The sequence below is a fragment of the Colobus angolensis genome, unplaced genomic scaffold, assembly GCF_000951035.1.
Source record: "Colobus angolensis palliatus isolate OR3802 unplaced genomic scaffold, Cang.pa_1.0 Scaffold152, whole genome shotgun sequence".
Taxonomy (NCBI): domain Eukaryota; kingdom Metazoa; phylum Chordata; class Mammalia; order Primates; family Cercopithecidae; genus Colobus; species Colobus angolensis.
Window position 1 is genome coordinate 7700476 of NW_012114622.1, and position 17860 is coordinate 7718335.

General features: G+C 41.8%; 1 protein-coding gene across 1 annotated transcript in view; it reads left to right on the forward strand.

Annotated features, from left to right (window-relative positions):
- Positions 1-17860, forward strand: part of CAPRIN1 (cell cycle associated protein 1) — a 49182-nt gene that overhangs the window by 749 nt on the left and 30573 nt on the right. The window contains exon 2 of the mRNA XM_011936395.1: positions 151-366. Coding sequence (XP_011791785.1) covers positions 151-366 — 216 coding nt within the window. The remainder of the gene's footprint in view (positions 1-150; positions 367-17860) is intronic.

A 17860-nucleotide genomic window follows, 5' to 3' on the forward strand; every position in this document is an offset into this window, starting at 1 on the left:
CCCTGGAGGCGCGCCGCGCCCCCTCCCCCACCCGCTCGCGTAGGCTCCCGCCCTCTGCGCGTTTTGTCCCGCGTCTCGCCCCGTCCGTCTCCTGACTCGCCGCTCTTGTCCTTCCTCCCGCTTTTTCTTCTCTCCCCTTGCGATCTGAAGATGCCCTCGGCCACCAGCCACAGCGGGAGCGGCAGCAAGTCGTCCGGACCGCCTCCGCCGTCAGGTTCCTCCGGGAGTGAGGCTGCCGCGGGAGCCGGGGCCGCCGCTCCGGCTTCTCAGCACCCCGCAACCGGCACCGGCGCTGTCCAGACCGAGGCCATGAAGCAGATTCTCGGGGTGATCGACAAGAAACTTCGGAACCTGGAGAAGAAAAAGGTGCCAGGAGTTGGCGGGGAAGGGAGGGGTGGCTGCGGCCGGGCTCTGCGCCCCCTCCGACCCTGGTCGCTGGAGCCTGCGCTTCTTTCCGTCTCGGGAGCGTTACTAGGTCCCCTCCTCCCACCCCCTGGTCCCCACGTCCCGTTTCCACGTTCAGCGGGAGCTTCGTGCCCAGAAAACGGGCTCCTGGAGGAGGCACTTGTCACCTGACTCGGACGCGGCGCTGTCCCCAGGCCTTTTTATTACTCTTCCGCTGTGGGTCTGGCTTTTTGGCGTTTGGGAGTGGGACATGTGAGGGTGGGGGTCCTGTCGTCAGGACTTGACTGTATGGTGCCCTTCTCTCCATCTCCGAGGCTCGATTTCTCTGACGAGGGCCCAAAATGAAGAGGTCCCTGCGCGGGGGGCTCCGGGCTCAACCGACCGCCTCGTGGAGTTGGGGCGGCCTGTGTCCTGTAGCCTTGCGGTCTGTCCGCTCGGTTACCATGCATTTGAGATCTGTCGAGCGTCCCCTTTTCTTCCGTGGGAGAGAAGTGTATTTAGAATCTTAAGGCAGAACTGCCTTTCCGGCAGGCCCATTTTGAATGGATCTTCGATTTGCTACCCCCGCCCCCATGCGATGGGCTCCCCTGCGTTTCCCTCTTTGTTTCAGTTGTTTAGGTGTCCCCCCGAGCCTCACGCTCAGCTCAATCGCGAGATGATTTTCTGCAGCGACTTTTTGTTCCTAGGGGACTCTGAAGGGGCGGGGGACTGCCAGGATTTAGATTCGTTGGGGGCTGGGTCCTAGGGAGACTGGAGAGGATGGCTGGGACTCGGGGCACATGGAGAGAGCGTCTAACATGGCGGCGGCTGCGGGGAGAGGGAAGCGCTTTGCTGGAGCTGCATTGTGAGCACAAAGCGAAAGCAGAGGGGGAGGGCAGAGACCAGGCAGCCGCCCCGACTGGCCTCCTTTGGCCCCCTTCTAAAAAAAAAACGAGCCACACCCACGATTTTTTGGATTCAATATTTAGTCCTTGTAGATCACACTACTGAGGTATATCTTCATCTGCAAGTCAGCCTTTTGTTTTATGCTTTCATCGCAGGACAGTGTAAACTGTTTAGAGGGGCGTGTGTATGTATGTAGAGAAAAGGTCTGGGCAGAGTGAATAATTAAAATGAGTAAGATCAGAGGTGGAAGGGGAGAAACAAATTAGTCGTTTGTGAAAACGAGGTAATTACGTCTGTGACTATCATGTTAACTTGAATTTTACCTTGTAAAGTAAAATGAAACTTTGATAACTTCTACTGTCTGCCTCTAGGAAAACATATTTATAACATCTTGAATTTCCAGGAAATCATTTTGCAGTATTTATGTAGCCAGACACCTAATAGTGTTACTTAGGTGCTGATATAGTAATTGGCTAAAACTTGGGCTGTGGGAAATAAGTTGAAGAAAACTGGTGATGTTTAGGTCTTAGTAGTTTTACTTATTTACTGATATACTTTACATTTTGGGAGAGTTTTAAAACATTTAAATTTGATACTTCCCTGTCTCCTCTTCAGTATTAAAGGTTGGGAGTTTTACTTGAATTTCATGGACTTTATTTGAAACTGAGAGATGTTCTAATCTTGGGATTTCTATCTTTTTTTCCCAATCATTTATTTTGATAAATGTGTGTTTTGTTATAGGTAATTGGAATAGTAGATGTAGTTACATCAACAAAGTAACAAAAGTATTTTAACTGTAAGCTGTAAGGTAGCTACATTCAAATGTTGAATGGAATAAGCATGCCCAAGGCCAGTATCTTCTGAGTCTGACACATGATATAGTTTACACTGTTGAAATTGAGACTAACTTGGGTGTCTTCTTAAATTTTTTTTTTTTTGAGACGGAGTTTTGATCTTTTTGCCCAGGCTGGAGTGCAATGGCACAATCTCAGCTCACTGCAACCTCTGCCTCCCAGGTTCAAGTGATTCTCCTCCGGCAGCCTCCCAAGTAGCTGGGAGTACAGATACCTGCCACCATGCCCAGCTAATTTTTTGTATTTTTAGTAGAGACAGGGTTTAACCATGTTGGCCAGGATTGTCTCGATCTCTTGACCTCGTGATCCGCCTTCCTTGGTCTCCCAAAGTGCTGGGATTACAGGCGTGAGCCCCTGTGCCCGGCCTCTTTTTAAAATTTTAATGCAGTAAGCAAGCCTACTGATCTGGCTGCTACTTGAATTTTTGATTCTTCAGAATTTCTTGGAAATGTTTTCTTCTAGGATAGTAATCTGAATGTAAATATTAATAATTATGAACATCAATAATGTATTAATACTAATTATGAATATTAATGATTAGTGATATAAAGTGTAGAGACATTAATGACTGAAAGATAACTCCTCAAAGAAGTTAATATAAAGGTAGGTGCTGACTGGCAGCCAATCTAGTTGTGAGGTGGCTGTTAGAATCTACTGTTCAAGTACTTCTGAAAAAAAATATAAATCTAGTTTATAAGCCCCTCCTAGGACTTGAACCATGACTGGTCATTAAATGTGTATAGGTGCATGTGAATTACTATACTCTGTCATACCCTACCCTCAAGTTATTTTGTTTTTTTATTTTTTGAGATGAATCTCGCTCTTGTCGCACAGGCTGGAATGCGGTGGGACGATCTCGGCTTCCTGCAACCTCCACCTCCCGGGTTCAAGTGATCCTCTTGTCTCAGCCTTCTAAGTAGCTGTGATTACAAGTGTGCACCACCATCTCAGGCAATTTTTTTCTTTTTCCTTTGAGAAGTCTGGCTCTTGTCCCCCAGTCTGCAGTGCTACGGCTTGATCTGGGCTCACTGCAACCTCTGCCTCCCAGGTTCAAGTGATTCTCTTGCCTTGGCCCCCCAAGTAGCTAGGGTTACAGGCGCCTGCCACTACTCCCAGCTAATTTTTGTATTTTTAATAGAGACAGGTTTTACCTTGTTGGCCAGGTTGGTCTAGAACTCCCGACCTCAGGTGATCCACCCGCCTCGCCCCCCAAAGTGCTGGGATTACAGGTGTGAGCCACTGCGTGCGGTCAGATTTTTTGTATTTTTAGTAGAGACGGGGTTTCACCACGTTGGCTAGGCTGATCTCGAACTCCCGACCTCAAGTGATCCACCCGTGTCTGCCTCCCAAAGTGCTGGGATTACAGGTGTGAGCCACCATGCCTGGCCTCCCCTCAAGTTATAAAGGAGAAAATAATGTAATTATTACATAATTAACTAGGCTAATCCATACTGAAAGATTGCCATGTTAATAATGGAGATTTAGCAAACTGCACAGAGTAATTTTTTTTTCTGTCTTCTCAGTGTTTTAAGTGGTAGATAGCAGTAAAAAGGTCCTAAGTTATAGTTAAGTCTTGAGACTTTTCTATAAGCCACAGACTGAACTCTACCCACTTAAGTAGTTAGGTTGGCTGTATTGATGTTGACTTAATTGCTATTAAAACTATATATTTTGCCTTTTGAAAAACTCAGGGTATTTGGATTTTCCCTAAATTTAAGCACATCTGGTTTTTAGTTTAAATCCTTTTTATATTTAGATGATTTACTTGTGAGAAGACTTAACTGTTTTTAAGTATAAGTGAGCATTTCTAATGCACTAAAATAGAATTGCTTTACAAATCAGTTTTGAATTACTCTTTAGAAACCCTTGTGGAGTAAAGTGAGGTACTGTTTACAATTGGATTTGTTTTGACTTCATTTAGCAACTTACATTTGAGCTATATTTCAATCTTGACCTATTATCAGAGCCTTCTGGACCAAAATGCTTTTTTTATGGATTTTAAAATCAAGTATCCTGGCAGAAATGACTATGGATATGTAGTATTGCTTAAATTAAAACAGACAATTGAAATAATTTTACTGTATTTTAAAAAACAAAGTTGTTTATTTTCTAATAATTTGAGCCATTAAAGAAAAAGCTAAGCATCTGCTCAATGAGAATGCATGCTTAACGTTGATGAAATATGATCCTATTATGTAATGCAACAGAAAGGCTTGGTAGGTTTTTAAATTCAGGCTTCCAAAGAGTACATGAGGGCTGGGTGCGATGGCTCACTCCTGTAATCTCAGCACTTTGGGAGGCCGAGGTGGGTGGATCACCTGAGGTCGGGAGTTCAATACCAGCCTGACCAACATGGAGGAAACCCCGCCTCTACTAAAAATACAAAATTAACTGAGCGTGGTGGCACATGCCTGTATTCCCAGTTACTTGGGAGGCTGAGGCAGGAGAATCGCTTGAACCTAGGAGGCAGAGGTTGCGGTGAGCTGAGATTGCGCCATTGCACTCCAGCCTGGGCAATAAGAGCGAAACTCGGTCTCAAGAAAAAAAAAAAAGAGTACGTGAATGTTTATCAAAGAGAAGAAATACAGCTGTGATAAAGAGAATCAAGTGTAAAACTCCATTTGCAAATCTTACAGGTAGTATTGAATTGAGTGATTAACTGCCTAGTTTTCTTTATCAGTTCATTGGTGCTGAACTGGGCCCTAGGCTATGCAAGATATTTCGAAACTAAGTCTTAATTTTGACTGAAGAGAGACCTCATTTGATTTTATTAGATGTAATCACTTGTGATATAGAATAAAGGATGTTTTAATAAGATGACATTTAAAATTGTTATATTCTTTGTGAATATAATAGGTTTAGATTCTAGTGACTTTGGTAGGTGAAAGATTAACTAATGTTCACTTGCGTAAAATGCTAAAATAGCCTGACAGCTTTTTAACCAATATGTGACCAAAACTGATAGCCAGAAGTGTAGTGTTTTTTATACTTCTTCCTGAAGGCTTTCTGGACTTCATTTTTGCAGTTAGTAGTATTCTTTAAAAAGAATGCTGTTGTTGTGAGGGTAACATTTCTTTCTAGAACGTTGCAGCGTGTCTGTGCTTAGAATTTTCGTTGCAGCTGTTGTGCAGAACTTAGGTATTCAGTGTTTTAAATTAAAAACATTCTTAACTATTTTATAAGTAAAATATTTTATTGAGGCTATTACCTGAAGCCTTCTTTGACATTTAAGATCTCTTGATGTGTTTGCTTTTCCATGGGTTGCAAGAACTATTCTTCTGCAATGCAGAGGGCAAGATTATTTTGCATTCAGCTTGTCACAGAAAAAAGCTGTAATGCTTAATTTGTTTCCCTTTGCTCGACTGTGTGTTTTTATGTGTAGCACTGGGAAGTATTTAAAAAGGTAAAGCTGTGAATTCCCCCAAGTGATAATGGGTATCTTTTTCTAGGTTGAGAGTAGAAGCATATTACATTGAGAATGTATTGTTTTAACCTGGCCAAATTTGTTTACTCTAGGATACTACCCATGTGGCAAATATTTGAATGAGAATACATTTTGTGTGACTTACAGATTAAGCATACAATTTGCCAAAATTTTATGTAATTAATTTCCTAGTTTACATTTAGGGCTAGATGAAGACTAGTACTGTTTCATCTTCTAGAAAAACTAATACTTTTCCTTTAGTAAAAGTGTTAATTTTTGCAATACTTTTGCAGAAGGTTAAACTTACAACAACTTAGTCATAGCTGTAATCTTATACTGTTATAAAATTTAAAAGATTTTTTATTATTTATTATCATCATTATTTGAGACAGAGTTTTGATCTCGTTGCCCAGGCTAGAGTGTAATGGCACGACCTCCGCTCACTACAACCTCCCCCTCCCAGGTTCAAGCTTTTCTCCTGCCTTAGCCTCCTGAGTAGCTGGGATTACAGGTGCCCACCACCACGCCTGGCTTAATTTTTTGTGTTTTTAGTAGAGATGGGGTTTCATCATGTTCGCCAGGCTGGTCTCAAAACGCCTGACCTGAAGCGATCCACTTGCTTCAGCCTCCAAAATGTTGGGATTACAGGCATGAGCCACCACGTCTGGCCTAAGAGTTTTTTTTAGAGCTTAAACCACCTTAGAATTTAGTCCAATTCATTTTATAGAAATGAGATGTCTATATGGAATGACTTAGGTTGGAATGGGTGATTTCCAAAGTTTCTCGCAGTTTTTTTTTTGAAACAGAAGTTTGCTCTGTCGCCCAGGGCTGGAGTGCAGTGGTGCAATCTCAGCTCACTGCAACCTCTGCCTCCTGGGGTTCAAGTGATTCTTGTGCCTCAGCCTCCTGAGTAGCTGGGATTTACAGGTGCATGCCACCATGCCTGGCTAATTTTTGTATTTTTAGCAGAGACGGGGTTTCGACATGTTGACCATGCTGGTCTCGAACTCCTGACCTCAAGTGATCTGCACGCCTTGGCCTCCCAAAGTGCTGGGATTACAGGTTCACATGAGCCACCAAAACCAGCCTCTTAAATAATGTTTTATGGGAGTAATTAGACTTTGTAATATTCCATGGCCTAAGTGTAATTTTCATGTTTAATTATGTAGAACCAAGTAAAGCCTTTTGCTTCAAATCCTTAGAGTTTTTCTGTTTGAAAAAACTGAATGCAAAAGAAAAATGCTTTCCATTTTTTTATTATTAGACCTTTATTAATGTCTCATTGTTAAACTTTGTGTTTGTATTGTCCGGGTAATGGGGTTCTGAGAGTATTGGTAAGGTAAAATCCCAGTATGTCAGGTATCATTGGTACATCCATATTGTAATGAAATAAACTTTTATTAAAGTTTAAACTCTTAAGTTTTTCTCTATGTTTAGCTCCCTGTGTACATTTGTCAGACTCTACTCAAGCTTGGTATGTTGTAGATCAGAAAAATCTGGAGAAAGCATTGCCAGTAGAGAGAAATAAGAAGTATGACAACCTTTTCATCCAAATTACTGTATTCCAAGCTTCTGGGTATTTTTTGGTAATTGGTTCCTTTTTCTGGGGGAAATGAATGGTGTGTGTGTGTATATAGTATAGAAGAGTGAGAAGAGTAGCAGAAGAGAAATTCAGCCAAAGTTGGAACTGTAAATTGTTTGGTTTTAGTTCATTTCTTTCTTTCTTTCACTAGCTCTGCTACAGTGCTTTTGTGAGATAGACTGTGAGTACAAAAACGTGGATGAAAGATACTTTACTGGGTAGAGTTCAAAATTCAAACTTCCTGAGGAAAGGGGAGGGTGTACTTCTTGACTATGCTCAGCTAAAGTAGTTTGTTTCCTTTAACTTCCCCTGTTACCTATTGTCTGTACACTTCTTGACTTTTTTGTTTTGTTTTTTTTTTTTTTTTGAGACGGAGTTTTGCTCTATCGCCCAGGCTGGAGTGCAGTGGTGCCGTCTTGGCTCACTGCAACCTCTGCCTCCTGGGTTCAAGTGATTCTCTTGCCTCAGCCTCCTGAGTAGCTGGGACTACAGGTGCGTGCCACCATACCTGGCTAATTTTTTGTGTTTTTATTAGAGACGGGGTTTCACCATGTTGGCCAGGCTGGTCTTGAACTCCTGACCTTGTGATCCGCTTGCCTCAGCCTTCCAAAGTTCTTGACATTTTTTATATTGCCTTGTGTTGTTAACCTTACATGTTTTTCTAAATTGGTAATAAGCTCTTTGTGGGCAGAGACTATTAACATCACTCGGCTGTGCTTTCTCACACATGGTATATGCTGAATAAGTATTTGCTAGTTTGGCCAAATCTTTACATAGAAATATCTGTAGCTTCATTAACAATCCTGTTAAAATGGATTAATCCATGCGATTAGGGAGGAAATGCTTTTTGCACGAAACTATTTACTTGCAGTGTTTTTTATTGAAATTGATTTTTTTCCTGAAGGGTTTTCTTTTTTTCTTTTTTTTTTTTTTTTTTTTGAGACGGAGTCTTGCTCTGTCGCCCAGGTGCCCGCCACCACGCCCGGCTAATTTTTTGTATTTTTAGTAGAGATGGGAGTTTCACCGTGTTAGCCAGGATGGTCTCGATCTCCTGACCTCGTGATCTGCCTGCTTCGGCCTCCCGAAGTGCTGGAATTACAGGCGTGAGCCACCACGCCCAGCTCCTGAAGGGTTTTCTTTTTAGTTTTTACAGGTGCATAGAGTTGATGAGTAGGCAAGTAGAACACTTTTTTTTTTTTTTTGCAGCTAGGTAGCAGGCTGGGCATGGTGGCTTACGCCTGTAATCTCAGCACTTTGGGAGGCTGAGGCAGGTGGATCACCTGAGGTCAGGAGTTTGAGACAGCCTGGCCAACATGGTGAAACCCTGCCTCTACTAAAAATACAAAAAGTTAGCCAGCCATTGTGGCGTGCAACTGTAGTTCCTGCTACTTGGGAGGCTGAGACAGGAGAATTGCTTGAACCCGGAGGGCGGATGTTGCAGTGAGCCGAGATTGTGCCACTGTACTTTAGCCTGGGCGACAGAGTGATACGCCAATCTCAAAAAATAAATAAATAAATAAATAAAGCTGCATAGCATGAGCAAGATATGTAAATGGTCTTAGGAGAACACAGATAATTTTTAATTAGAACCATTGTACATTATTGGAAATTTCATTGCATTCTCAATACTGTTCTAAAAATATTTTAATTTTTAGAAACAGGGTCTCACTCTATCACCCAGGCTGGAGTTCAGTAGGGCAATCATAGCTCACTCCAACTTTGAACTCTTACCCTCAAGCGATCCTCTTGCCTCAGCCTCCCAAAGTGTTGAGATTACAGGGATGACCCACTGTGCCTGGCCCACCTCAATACTGTTATCCAAACATAGAAATAACTGAAATATACTTTAGTCATTAAAAAACCCTTTGGGCCTACACTTTGAATTACATTGAACTACTTTTTACATTGTGGACAGGAAAGATAGTAAGCAAAAGTTTCCTCAGTTGTTAAAAGGACAGTAGAAAGAACACACTACAATCTACAGATGATCCATGGCAGCTATCTTCAAATGCTGAAAGCTTGCTCATGTAGCAGGAGTCTGCTGTTCTAGAAAATGAAAAAGTATTAAACAATGATGGTGGGGATGTAATCTTTTTGTATTTAACTCCCAAGGAATGTATTAATAGAAATAAGTTGTACAGACTTATGCTAAGGAATAGCTTGGTTAAAGCAACTAATATTTTGGAAGATGCCCTGTAAGATTATTTATGATAATTTGCTTTTCAAATCCACAAACTTTAGACTTTTTAAGAATGTAGTTCAAAGTAGGTGATGCTGGAACTTGTTAACATTTCTTTTTCCTACTAAAGTCAGCTGCTTCAATTCACTCAGACTTACCTGCCTAATTATAACGTTGGACAAGGAATAAGAGTTTTTACAGGATTGGCTTTTATCTTTTTAAAAAAATTGGACAAATGGCTTGTCAAACTTAACTTCCTGGATACTTAACCTACTTGAAAAATTATGTTACAATGAAACCTTAGGTAACATCCTTTTTTTTTTTTTATTGAGATGGAGTTTTGCCCAGGCTAGAGTGCAATGGCGCGATCTCAGCTCACTGCAACCTCTGCCTCCCGGGTGCAAGCGATTCTCCTGCCTCAGCCTCCCCAAGTAGCTGGTATTACAGGCTCCCACCACCACACCCAGCTAATTTTTTGTATTTTTAGTAGAGACCAGGTTTCATCATGTTGCCCAGGCTGGTCTCGAACTCCTGACCTCAGGTGATTTGTCCACTTTGGCCTCCCAAAGTGTTGAGATTATAGGTGTGAGCCACTGCGCCCGGCCTAGGTTAGCATTCTTATGCCATTCTTAGCATTCAGAAATCCAGCATTCCCAACAGGTGTTCATTCAGCTTCTGCTTTACCCAGTCTTCTAGGGCCTGGTAGAATGCTCATTTCTCAATGAAAGTTTGTTTCATTGGTGTGCCACTCTTTAAGTTCTTGGTATTAGAAGTGTATCCTTACCGGCTGGGCACAGTGGCTCATGCCTGTAATCCTAACACTTTTGGGAGGTTGAGGCGGGCAGATCACCTGATGTCAGGAGTTCGAGACCAGCCTGGCCAACATGGTGAAACCCTGTCTCTACTAAAAATACAAAAATTAGCTGGGCGTAGTGGCTCATGCCTGTAATCCCAGTTACCTGGGAGGCTGAGGCAGGATAATTCCTGGAACCTGGGAGGTGGAGGCTGCATGAGCCAAGATGGTGCCACTACACTCCAGCATGGGTGACACAGTAAGTGTCTCAAAAAAAAAAAGAATGTGTATCCTTACCACCACTGTTTAATAGTCTTTGTTTTCTGGAACAGCATAGACTCCCGCTACATGAGCATGCTTTCAGCATTTGAAGAAAGCTGCTGTGGATCAGCTATGGATCGTAGTGTATGTTCTTTCTACCCTGCTTTTAAAAAGTGAGGAAACTTTTGCTTACTATCTTTTCTGTTTTCTGGGGATTTCACTAGCTAACAGTATCAGTTGAATTTGTGGAGGGCAAATAGGAGACAGCTGCCTACCATTGTGGGCAAAGTCAAAACTGATAATTGTCTAAGTGAAAAACAGAGAATGTGGGGATTGATGACTTGAAATAATACCTAGAAAAACTGCTAAAGATTGGGCCGGGCGTGGTGGCTCACTCCTGTAATCCCAGCACTTTGGGAGGCTGAGGCGGGCGGATCACGAGGTCAGGAGATCGAGACCATGCTGGCTAACATGGTGAAACCCCCTCTCTACTAAAAATACAAAAATTTGGCGGGCGCCTGTACTCCCAAGTAGTGGGAGGCTGAGGCAGGAGAATGGCGTGAACCTGGGAGGCGGAGCTTCCAGTGAGCTGAGATTGCGCCACTGCACTCCAGCCTGGGCAACAGAGCAAGACTCCCTCTCAAAAAAAAGGAAAACTAAAGATTATGGAAAGTTTGAGAGGAAAAGAAATATTTTGTCTTTGCAAAAGTTGGTACAGTACTCTAGAGGTGATTTATTTAGCCTGGATACATAAAATATAGCTAGGTGCTCTTAACTACTTTGGTTATTTTAGGGTTCATTTTTAAGTATTCCCTCTCAGTTTAGAGATCTCCTTATTTGAGAATAGGAATTACTTAGTTTTCCTGGATAGCCAAGTTGGTTTTTTTCAGATGTTTCCTCCTAATCTTTCTTCCAACTATTTATAATTGTCTAGTTGAAGAATTTTTAGGGTTTTTTGGAGTTTATCATCTCTCTTGCTATTTATTTTTAATTGCGTAATTAAAAATTTCTTCTTAAATTTTTTATTTATGGAATTTGTTGGCTATAACAATAAAGAAGCAAAGCCCAGGAGGGCATCTATCATGGATATCCCTCTTCTGGCACCCTCATGGCACTGTACTGAACTTAATTTTAAAAATCCATTTCAAGAAAGTAACTTTGGTGGTAATGAAAAACGCCTTGGGAAGAATGGAAGATCTAGATGTACTGCGATTCAGCAACATAATAATCTGATTGGAGAAAGGAAGAAGACAGCAGCAGCAGAGGCAGAGCTGGAATGTAGCAACAGCTGGAATCCAGAATGACATTCTAAGGGGGAGGGTTGTTAAGGCACAAATGATTTTTCTGGGATTTAAGACCTAACTTAGATAAGTTATTTAACTGTGTCTTTCAATTTGTAGTTAGGTGAAATATGATTGGTTGTAGTGCCTCCCTGATAGGGTTAGCTACCTTTTACATTTGAATGTCTGTTACGTCGTGAATACTGTCAACTATTAAAAGCAGTAAAGAAACAGGAAATAAAGTGAGACTGGATAGCACTTGTTGGGATAATTATTTCCCAGTACCACATGACTCTGACATCTACTGGATGTGGTCACACCTCTCTATCCCATGATTCCCCCTTAAAGACTCTGGGTAATCTGGGAAATGGACTGATACTTATCTCGCTCATATGTGTGCTATAAATGGATTTTTAATACACTTAGGATACTCAGTAGCTGAAAAGGAACTCTAAATTGAATTTCAAGATAGAAAGGATCTAAGAGGGCAGGTTTGTGTTATCAACATTGTAACGTAGTAGGCTTTCTGATGAAGATCGTATTTTTTGTTTTTTGTTTTTTTGAGACAGTTTCGCTCTTATTGCCCAGGCTGGAGTGCAATGGTGTGATCTTGGCTCACCGCAACCTCCATCTCCCGGGTTCAAGCGATTCTCCTGCCTCAGCCTCCTGAGTAGCTGGGTTTATAGGCATGTGCTGCCATGCCTGGCTAATTTTGTATTTTTAGTAGAGACGGGGGTTTCTTCATCTTGGTCAGGCTGGTCTTGAACTCCTGACCTCAGGTGATCCACCTGCCTCGGCCTCCCAAAGTGCTGGGATTACAGGTGTGAGTCACCATGCCCGGCCTGAAGATACATTTTTATGCTAGGAAAATGGTTTCATTCTCTAGGAAAAATGCTTAATATTTATTTTATGTGTTTCATGAGTAGTTGATCAATTTACTGTTACCTATTATGTGTTAGCCATGTTCCAGCCTAAGAAAGAATAAAGTTGGTTGTCTAGAGACCTTTATTACTCCTATCTTTACCATTCTGTTCTTAGTATAATGTTGGATCTGTCAATGTGACAAGCCACTTGTTGTATATTCACTTAGTTAATGCTATACATTTTAACACCAGTAGACAAATTTTCTAGTTGTACTTTAAGCCATTTGAATAGGAAGTGACAATATGAAGCCACTTAAGATGGCATCATTTTTTTCTTGAGTAGTCTGTGCTTTCAGAGGTTAGGCAAATTGTATTTGGAGAAGTACAGATACCATATCTTTTTCCTTGTCATGGAAGGCCACTTAAGGAGTGACCTGAGATTCTAGCTATAGTAATCTTTATAGCTATTTTAATAGCTACTTTCATTTTGAAAAGTAGAAAATTAGACCAATTGTCGTAAGAGGCTTTCTGTTTATAGTGTACATTTTGGCATTTACCGCTCAGTTTAACTTCTGAGGTGTCAGCTAAGAATGCAAGATTTGACAAAAGTACTATTTATAAATGGAAGATGGTAAACCTTAATTTTTTTTCTCTCTTACCTCTCCTTTTCAAAGATGGTAAAACCCCTAAGGGTGTTCAGATCATAAACGGGTGTTTTTTTTTTTTTTTTTTTGAGACGGAGTCTCGTTCTCTCGCCCAGGCTGGAGTGCAGTGGCCAGATCTCAGCTCACTGCAAGCTCCACCTCCTGGGTTTATGCCGTTCTCCTGCCTCAGCCTCCCGAGTAGCTGGGACTACAGGCGCCCGCCACCTCGCCCGGCTAGTTTTTTGTATTTTTTTTAGTAGAGACGGGGTTTCACCGTGTTAGCCAGGATGGTCTCGATCTCCTGACCTCGTGATCCGCCCGTCTCGGCCTCCCAAAGTGCTGGGGTTACAGGCTTGAGCCACCGCGCCCGGCCACGGGTGTTTTCTTTATGAAATAGTTACTAAGATTGGTAAGCTGGTCTAGAAACCCAACCACAGTTCAAGTTTTCTGGGTTGTTTTAAAGTTTCAGCTTTAAAGTTTATTAAACAACTTCCAAATTAAAGCTGCCATATAATGGTTTTTAAGGTCACTAATCATATCATATGTTTGATTCAGAATAATTTACTTCCAGGTTCTACTGGGCTATTACAAGTTAATTACAATGTATTTGAATGAGATGAATGTTTCTCAAACTTAAGCATGCATCAGAATCTCCCAGAAGACTCGATAAACTACAAATTGCTGGATTCCCCCAACCCCCACTGAGTTTCTGATGCAGTAGGTCTGGGGTAGTGCCTGAGAATTTGTGTTTGTAACAAGTTGCCAGTTGATGCTATGTTGCTGGTTTGGGGCCCACAGTTTTAAAAATCACTGACCTAAACCAACATAGGGTCTCTGCTCTGCAGAGATCTGATTATGTAATAGTAAAACAAAGTCCCTACCAGATCAGATTCCATGGTGATAAAGTTCTTTGTGTACCTGAATAGCTGAGAGATCAAGAAATCTTATATTTTACTGATAAGGGAAAAACTAGTGCCTTTTAATTAAGTTTTTATTGTCATCCTGCAGTTTTCTTAATAAGTTTTGGTATTTCCTAGATCAGTGCTATTTCTTAGAAACTTTGATCAGACTTAGGATCCTGATTTCCTGAAGCTTAGGCAAGGACAGGGGATAGGATATTTATAATAGTAGTGTAGAAAGTGTTAACGGCCATGGAAGAACATATGTAATGCTATGATGAAACTTTCTTTTTTTATCGTGGTTAGAAAAATTTTATATGGATGACCTGTAGTTTCTTTTGATCTCACTCTTGGTCAGGCTGGAGTGTGGTAGCGTGATCATGGGTTGAGGCTACTCACTACAGCCTCAGCCTCCCTAGACTCTGTGATCCTCCTACCTGCACCTCCTGGGACTGCAGGTGTGCGCCACCACGCCCGGCTAATTTTTGTATTTTTTGCAGAGACAGGGTTTTACCATGTTGCCCGGGCTGATCTCGAACTCCTATTCTTGAGCTCAGATGGTTTGCTTACCTTGGCCTCTTGAAGTGCTAAAGTGCTAGGATTATAGGCGTGAGTCACTGTTCTCGGCCAAGACCTATAGTTTCTGTACGTTTTTAATTTATTTTTATTTATTTATTTATTATTATTATTTTTTTGAGACAGATTCTTGCTGTCACCCAGGCTGGAGTGCAGTGGCATGATCTTGGCTCACTGCAACCTTTGCGTCCCAGGTTCAAGCAATTCTTCTGCCTTAGGCTCCCGAGTAGCTGGGACTACAGGTGCCCGCCACCATGCCCGGCTAATTTTTGTATTTTTAGTAGAGACAAGGTTTCACCATATTGGCCAGGCTGGTCTCGAACTCCTGACCTTGTGATCCGCCTGCCTCAGCCTCCCAAAGTGCTGGAATTACAGGCGTGAGCCACCGCACCCGGCCACCTTATTTATTTATTTATTTTGAGACGGAGTCTCACTCTGTTGTCCATGCTGGAGTACAGTGGCATGATCTTGGCTCACTGCAACCTCCACCTCCTGGGTTTAAGTGATTCTCCTGCCTCAGCCTCCCGAGTAGCTGGGACTACAAGCATGTGCCACCGTGCCTGGCTAATTTTTGTGTATATATATGTATTTTTTCCCAGTAGAGATAGGGTTTCACCATGTTGGCCAGGCTGGTCTCCAACTCTCGACCTCGTGATCCACCCGCCTCAGCCTCCCAAAGTGCTGGCATTACAGGCGTGAGCCACCACACTCAGGGTTGTTGTTGTTTTTTTTTTAAGACAGTCTTACTGTGTTGCCCAGGCTGGAATGTAAGTGACACGATCTCGATTCATTGTAGTCTCCACCTCCCGGGTTCAAGTGATTCTCGTGCCTCAGCCTCCTGAGTAGCTGGGATTACAGGTTTGTGCCACCACGCCTGGCTAATTTTTGTAGTTTTAGGAGAGAGGAGATTTTGTCATGTTGGCCAAGTTGGTCTTGAACTCCTGACCTCAAGTGATCCACCTGCCTTGGCCTCCCAAAGTGTTGGGATTACAGGTGTGAGCCATGGCGTCGGGTACCTTTGATTTACTACGTTTTTTTTGATTGAATAATTCAATTTGGTGAGTATAAGGAACTGTGGTTTGCTCTTTGAAAATTCTATAAAAGATTCTTGAGATTGTTCAGTTATGATTTACATACTTCTTTCTTTACAGTAAACTCTTAAGTTCTTCACCTTTTAAAAATCTCAGTTCTTGGATTGAAAAACAAGAATCATGTTAATAGTATTACTAAATCAGAGTAAATAGGCATATGAGCTTTAATAAAAATGCACAGTTTTGTTTTTTGTTGTTGTTGTTATTTTAGCCAGGATACTGCACTGTCACCCAGGCTGGAGGGCAGTCGTGCTCATCACGACTTCCAACTCCTGGTCTCGTGATCGTCCTATCTCAGCCTCCCAGGTGGCTAGGACCATAGGCACTAAGTTAAAAAATTTCTACGCCTTGATAATTTTTAAATTTTTTATAGAGACAGGTTCTCACTATGTTGTCCAGGCTGGTCTTGAACTCCTGGCCTCAAGTGATCCTCCTGCCTTGGCCTCCCAAAGTGCTGGGATTGCAGGCGTGAGCAACCATGCCTGGCCATAATGCATAGATCTTTATTTTGGCTATGCAGAGTTCTTTTTGCATACTCTTTTGTTGTAACGTTCCATGAAGAGATGTACTATGAAGCTGAGTTTCACATACTGGCTGTTTGCCTTTCTTTTTCATTTCCTCTTTAACCTTGTTCCGGTTATTGCTGTGTAACAGATTCATCGTTTAAGGAATTAAAACCATGATTTTCTTATGCGCAAAGATTCTGCCTGTCAGGGATTCAGACAGGGCACACGGGAGTTTTGATGTTTCTGTTCGATGACACCGGGGCCTCATGTGGGAAGACTTTAAGACTTGTTCATTCATATGTTTGTTGCTTGGACTAAAATGAGTAGAACCACAGGGATTGCTGATCAGAAGCTAGAGGCCTTTCTTCATGGCATGGCTTCCTTATAATGTGGCAGTCTCAGAGTTACTGTGTTTGTATGATGGCTCAAGGTTCCACATACAAGTGTTTGGATCATCAGCAAACAAGGTAGAGATGGATTGCTTTTATGGCTCAGCCTTGGAAATCATACAGCATCACTTATACAGTCTCACTCAGGTGCAGTGGCAGGGGAAGTGGACTCGTTGTTAATGGAGTAGTGTCAAGGTCACGTTGTAGAACAGTATGTGAGACTGCATGCAGATTTTGTAGCTATCTTTGGAAAATGTAATCTGCCATAGCTCTCAGTTTGGATGAATTCTAAATTTGTTATTGTGGAGAAAATTGGAGGTTTTCTACTATAGGATAACTTGTCCTACTATAAGAGTAGTATAGGTTCATAATTACGGATTGCTATTGGTGAGAGTCCTGACAATGTACTGAAGTCTGTCAATTGTAATATCTTTTATATGGCATGGAATTCTTTTCATTGTACAAACTATATGTTCATTGTACAGTAGTTAAGCGTATAAAACAAAGCAAAAGGAACACAACTCCACCTATAATTTTACCACTCAGGTACCATTCTTACCTTTTTTATTGTTTATCTTTTTATATTTATTTTCATCTCTACACAAGCATTTTTTAGGAATTTGATTCTATGTCCATTTTGGTTAGATATATAAACTCTACCCCATGAGGGATGTATGCTGTATTTCTAGATTTAGCAACAATTTTCTTAAATATACAATACTATAGAAGAAAAGGAAGATGATAAATACCAGGTATAAATTAATAGCAGTGTTTCTTTTGTTCAGTACTAATGAACTGTGTACTAGCACTGAACTTTAGGCCCTCCTCTTTGTGTATTTTCTGTTTGTATATTTTTATATAGCGGAATTGTGATGATAATACTATTATTTTGGAATATCCTAAATCATAAATTCAAATCTTACTTAGTTTTTTCTTTTTTTAAAGATGGAGTCTCGCTTTGTCCCAGGCAGGAGTGCAGTGGCGTGATCTCGGCTCACTGCAACCTTTGCCTCCTGGGTTCAAGCTATTCTGCTGCCTCAGCCTTCCGAGTAGCTGGGATTACAGGTGCGTGCCACCACGCCTGGCTAATTTTTGTATTTTTGGTAGAGACAGGGTTTCACCATGTTGGCCAGGCTGGTCTCGAACTCCTGACCTTGTTATCTGCCAATGTTGGCCGCCCCAAATGCTGGGATTGCAGGCGTGAGCCACTGGGCCCGGTCTAGTTTTTT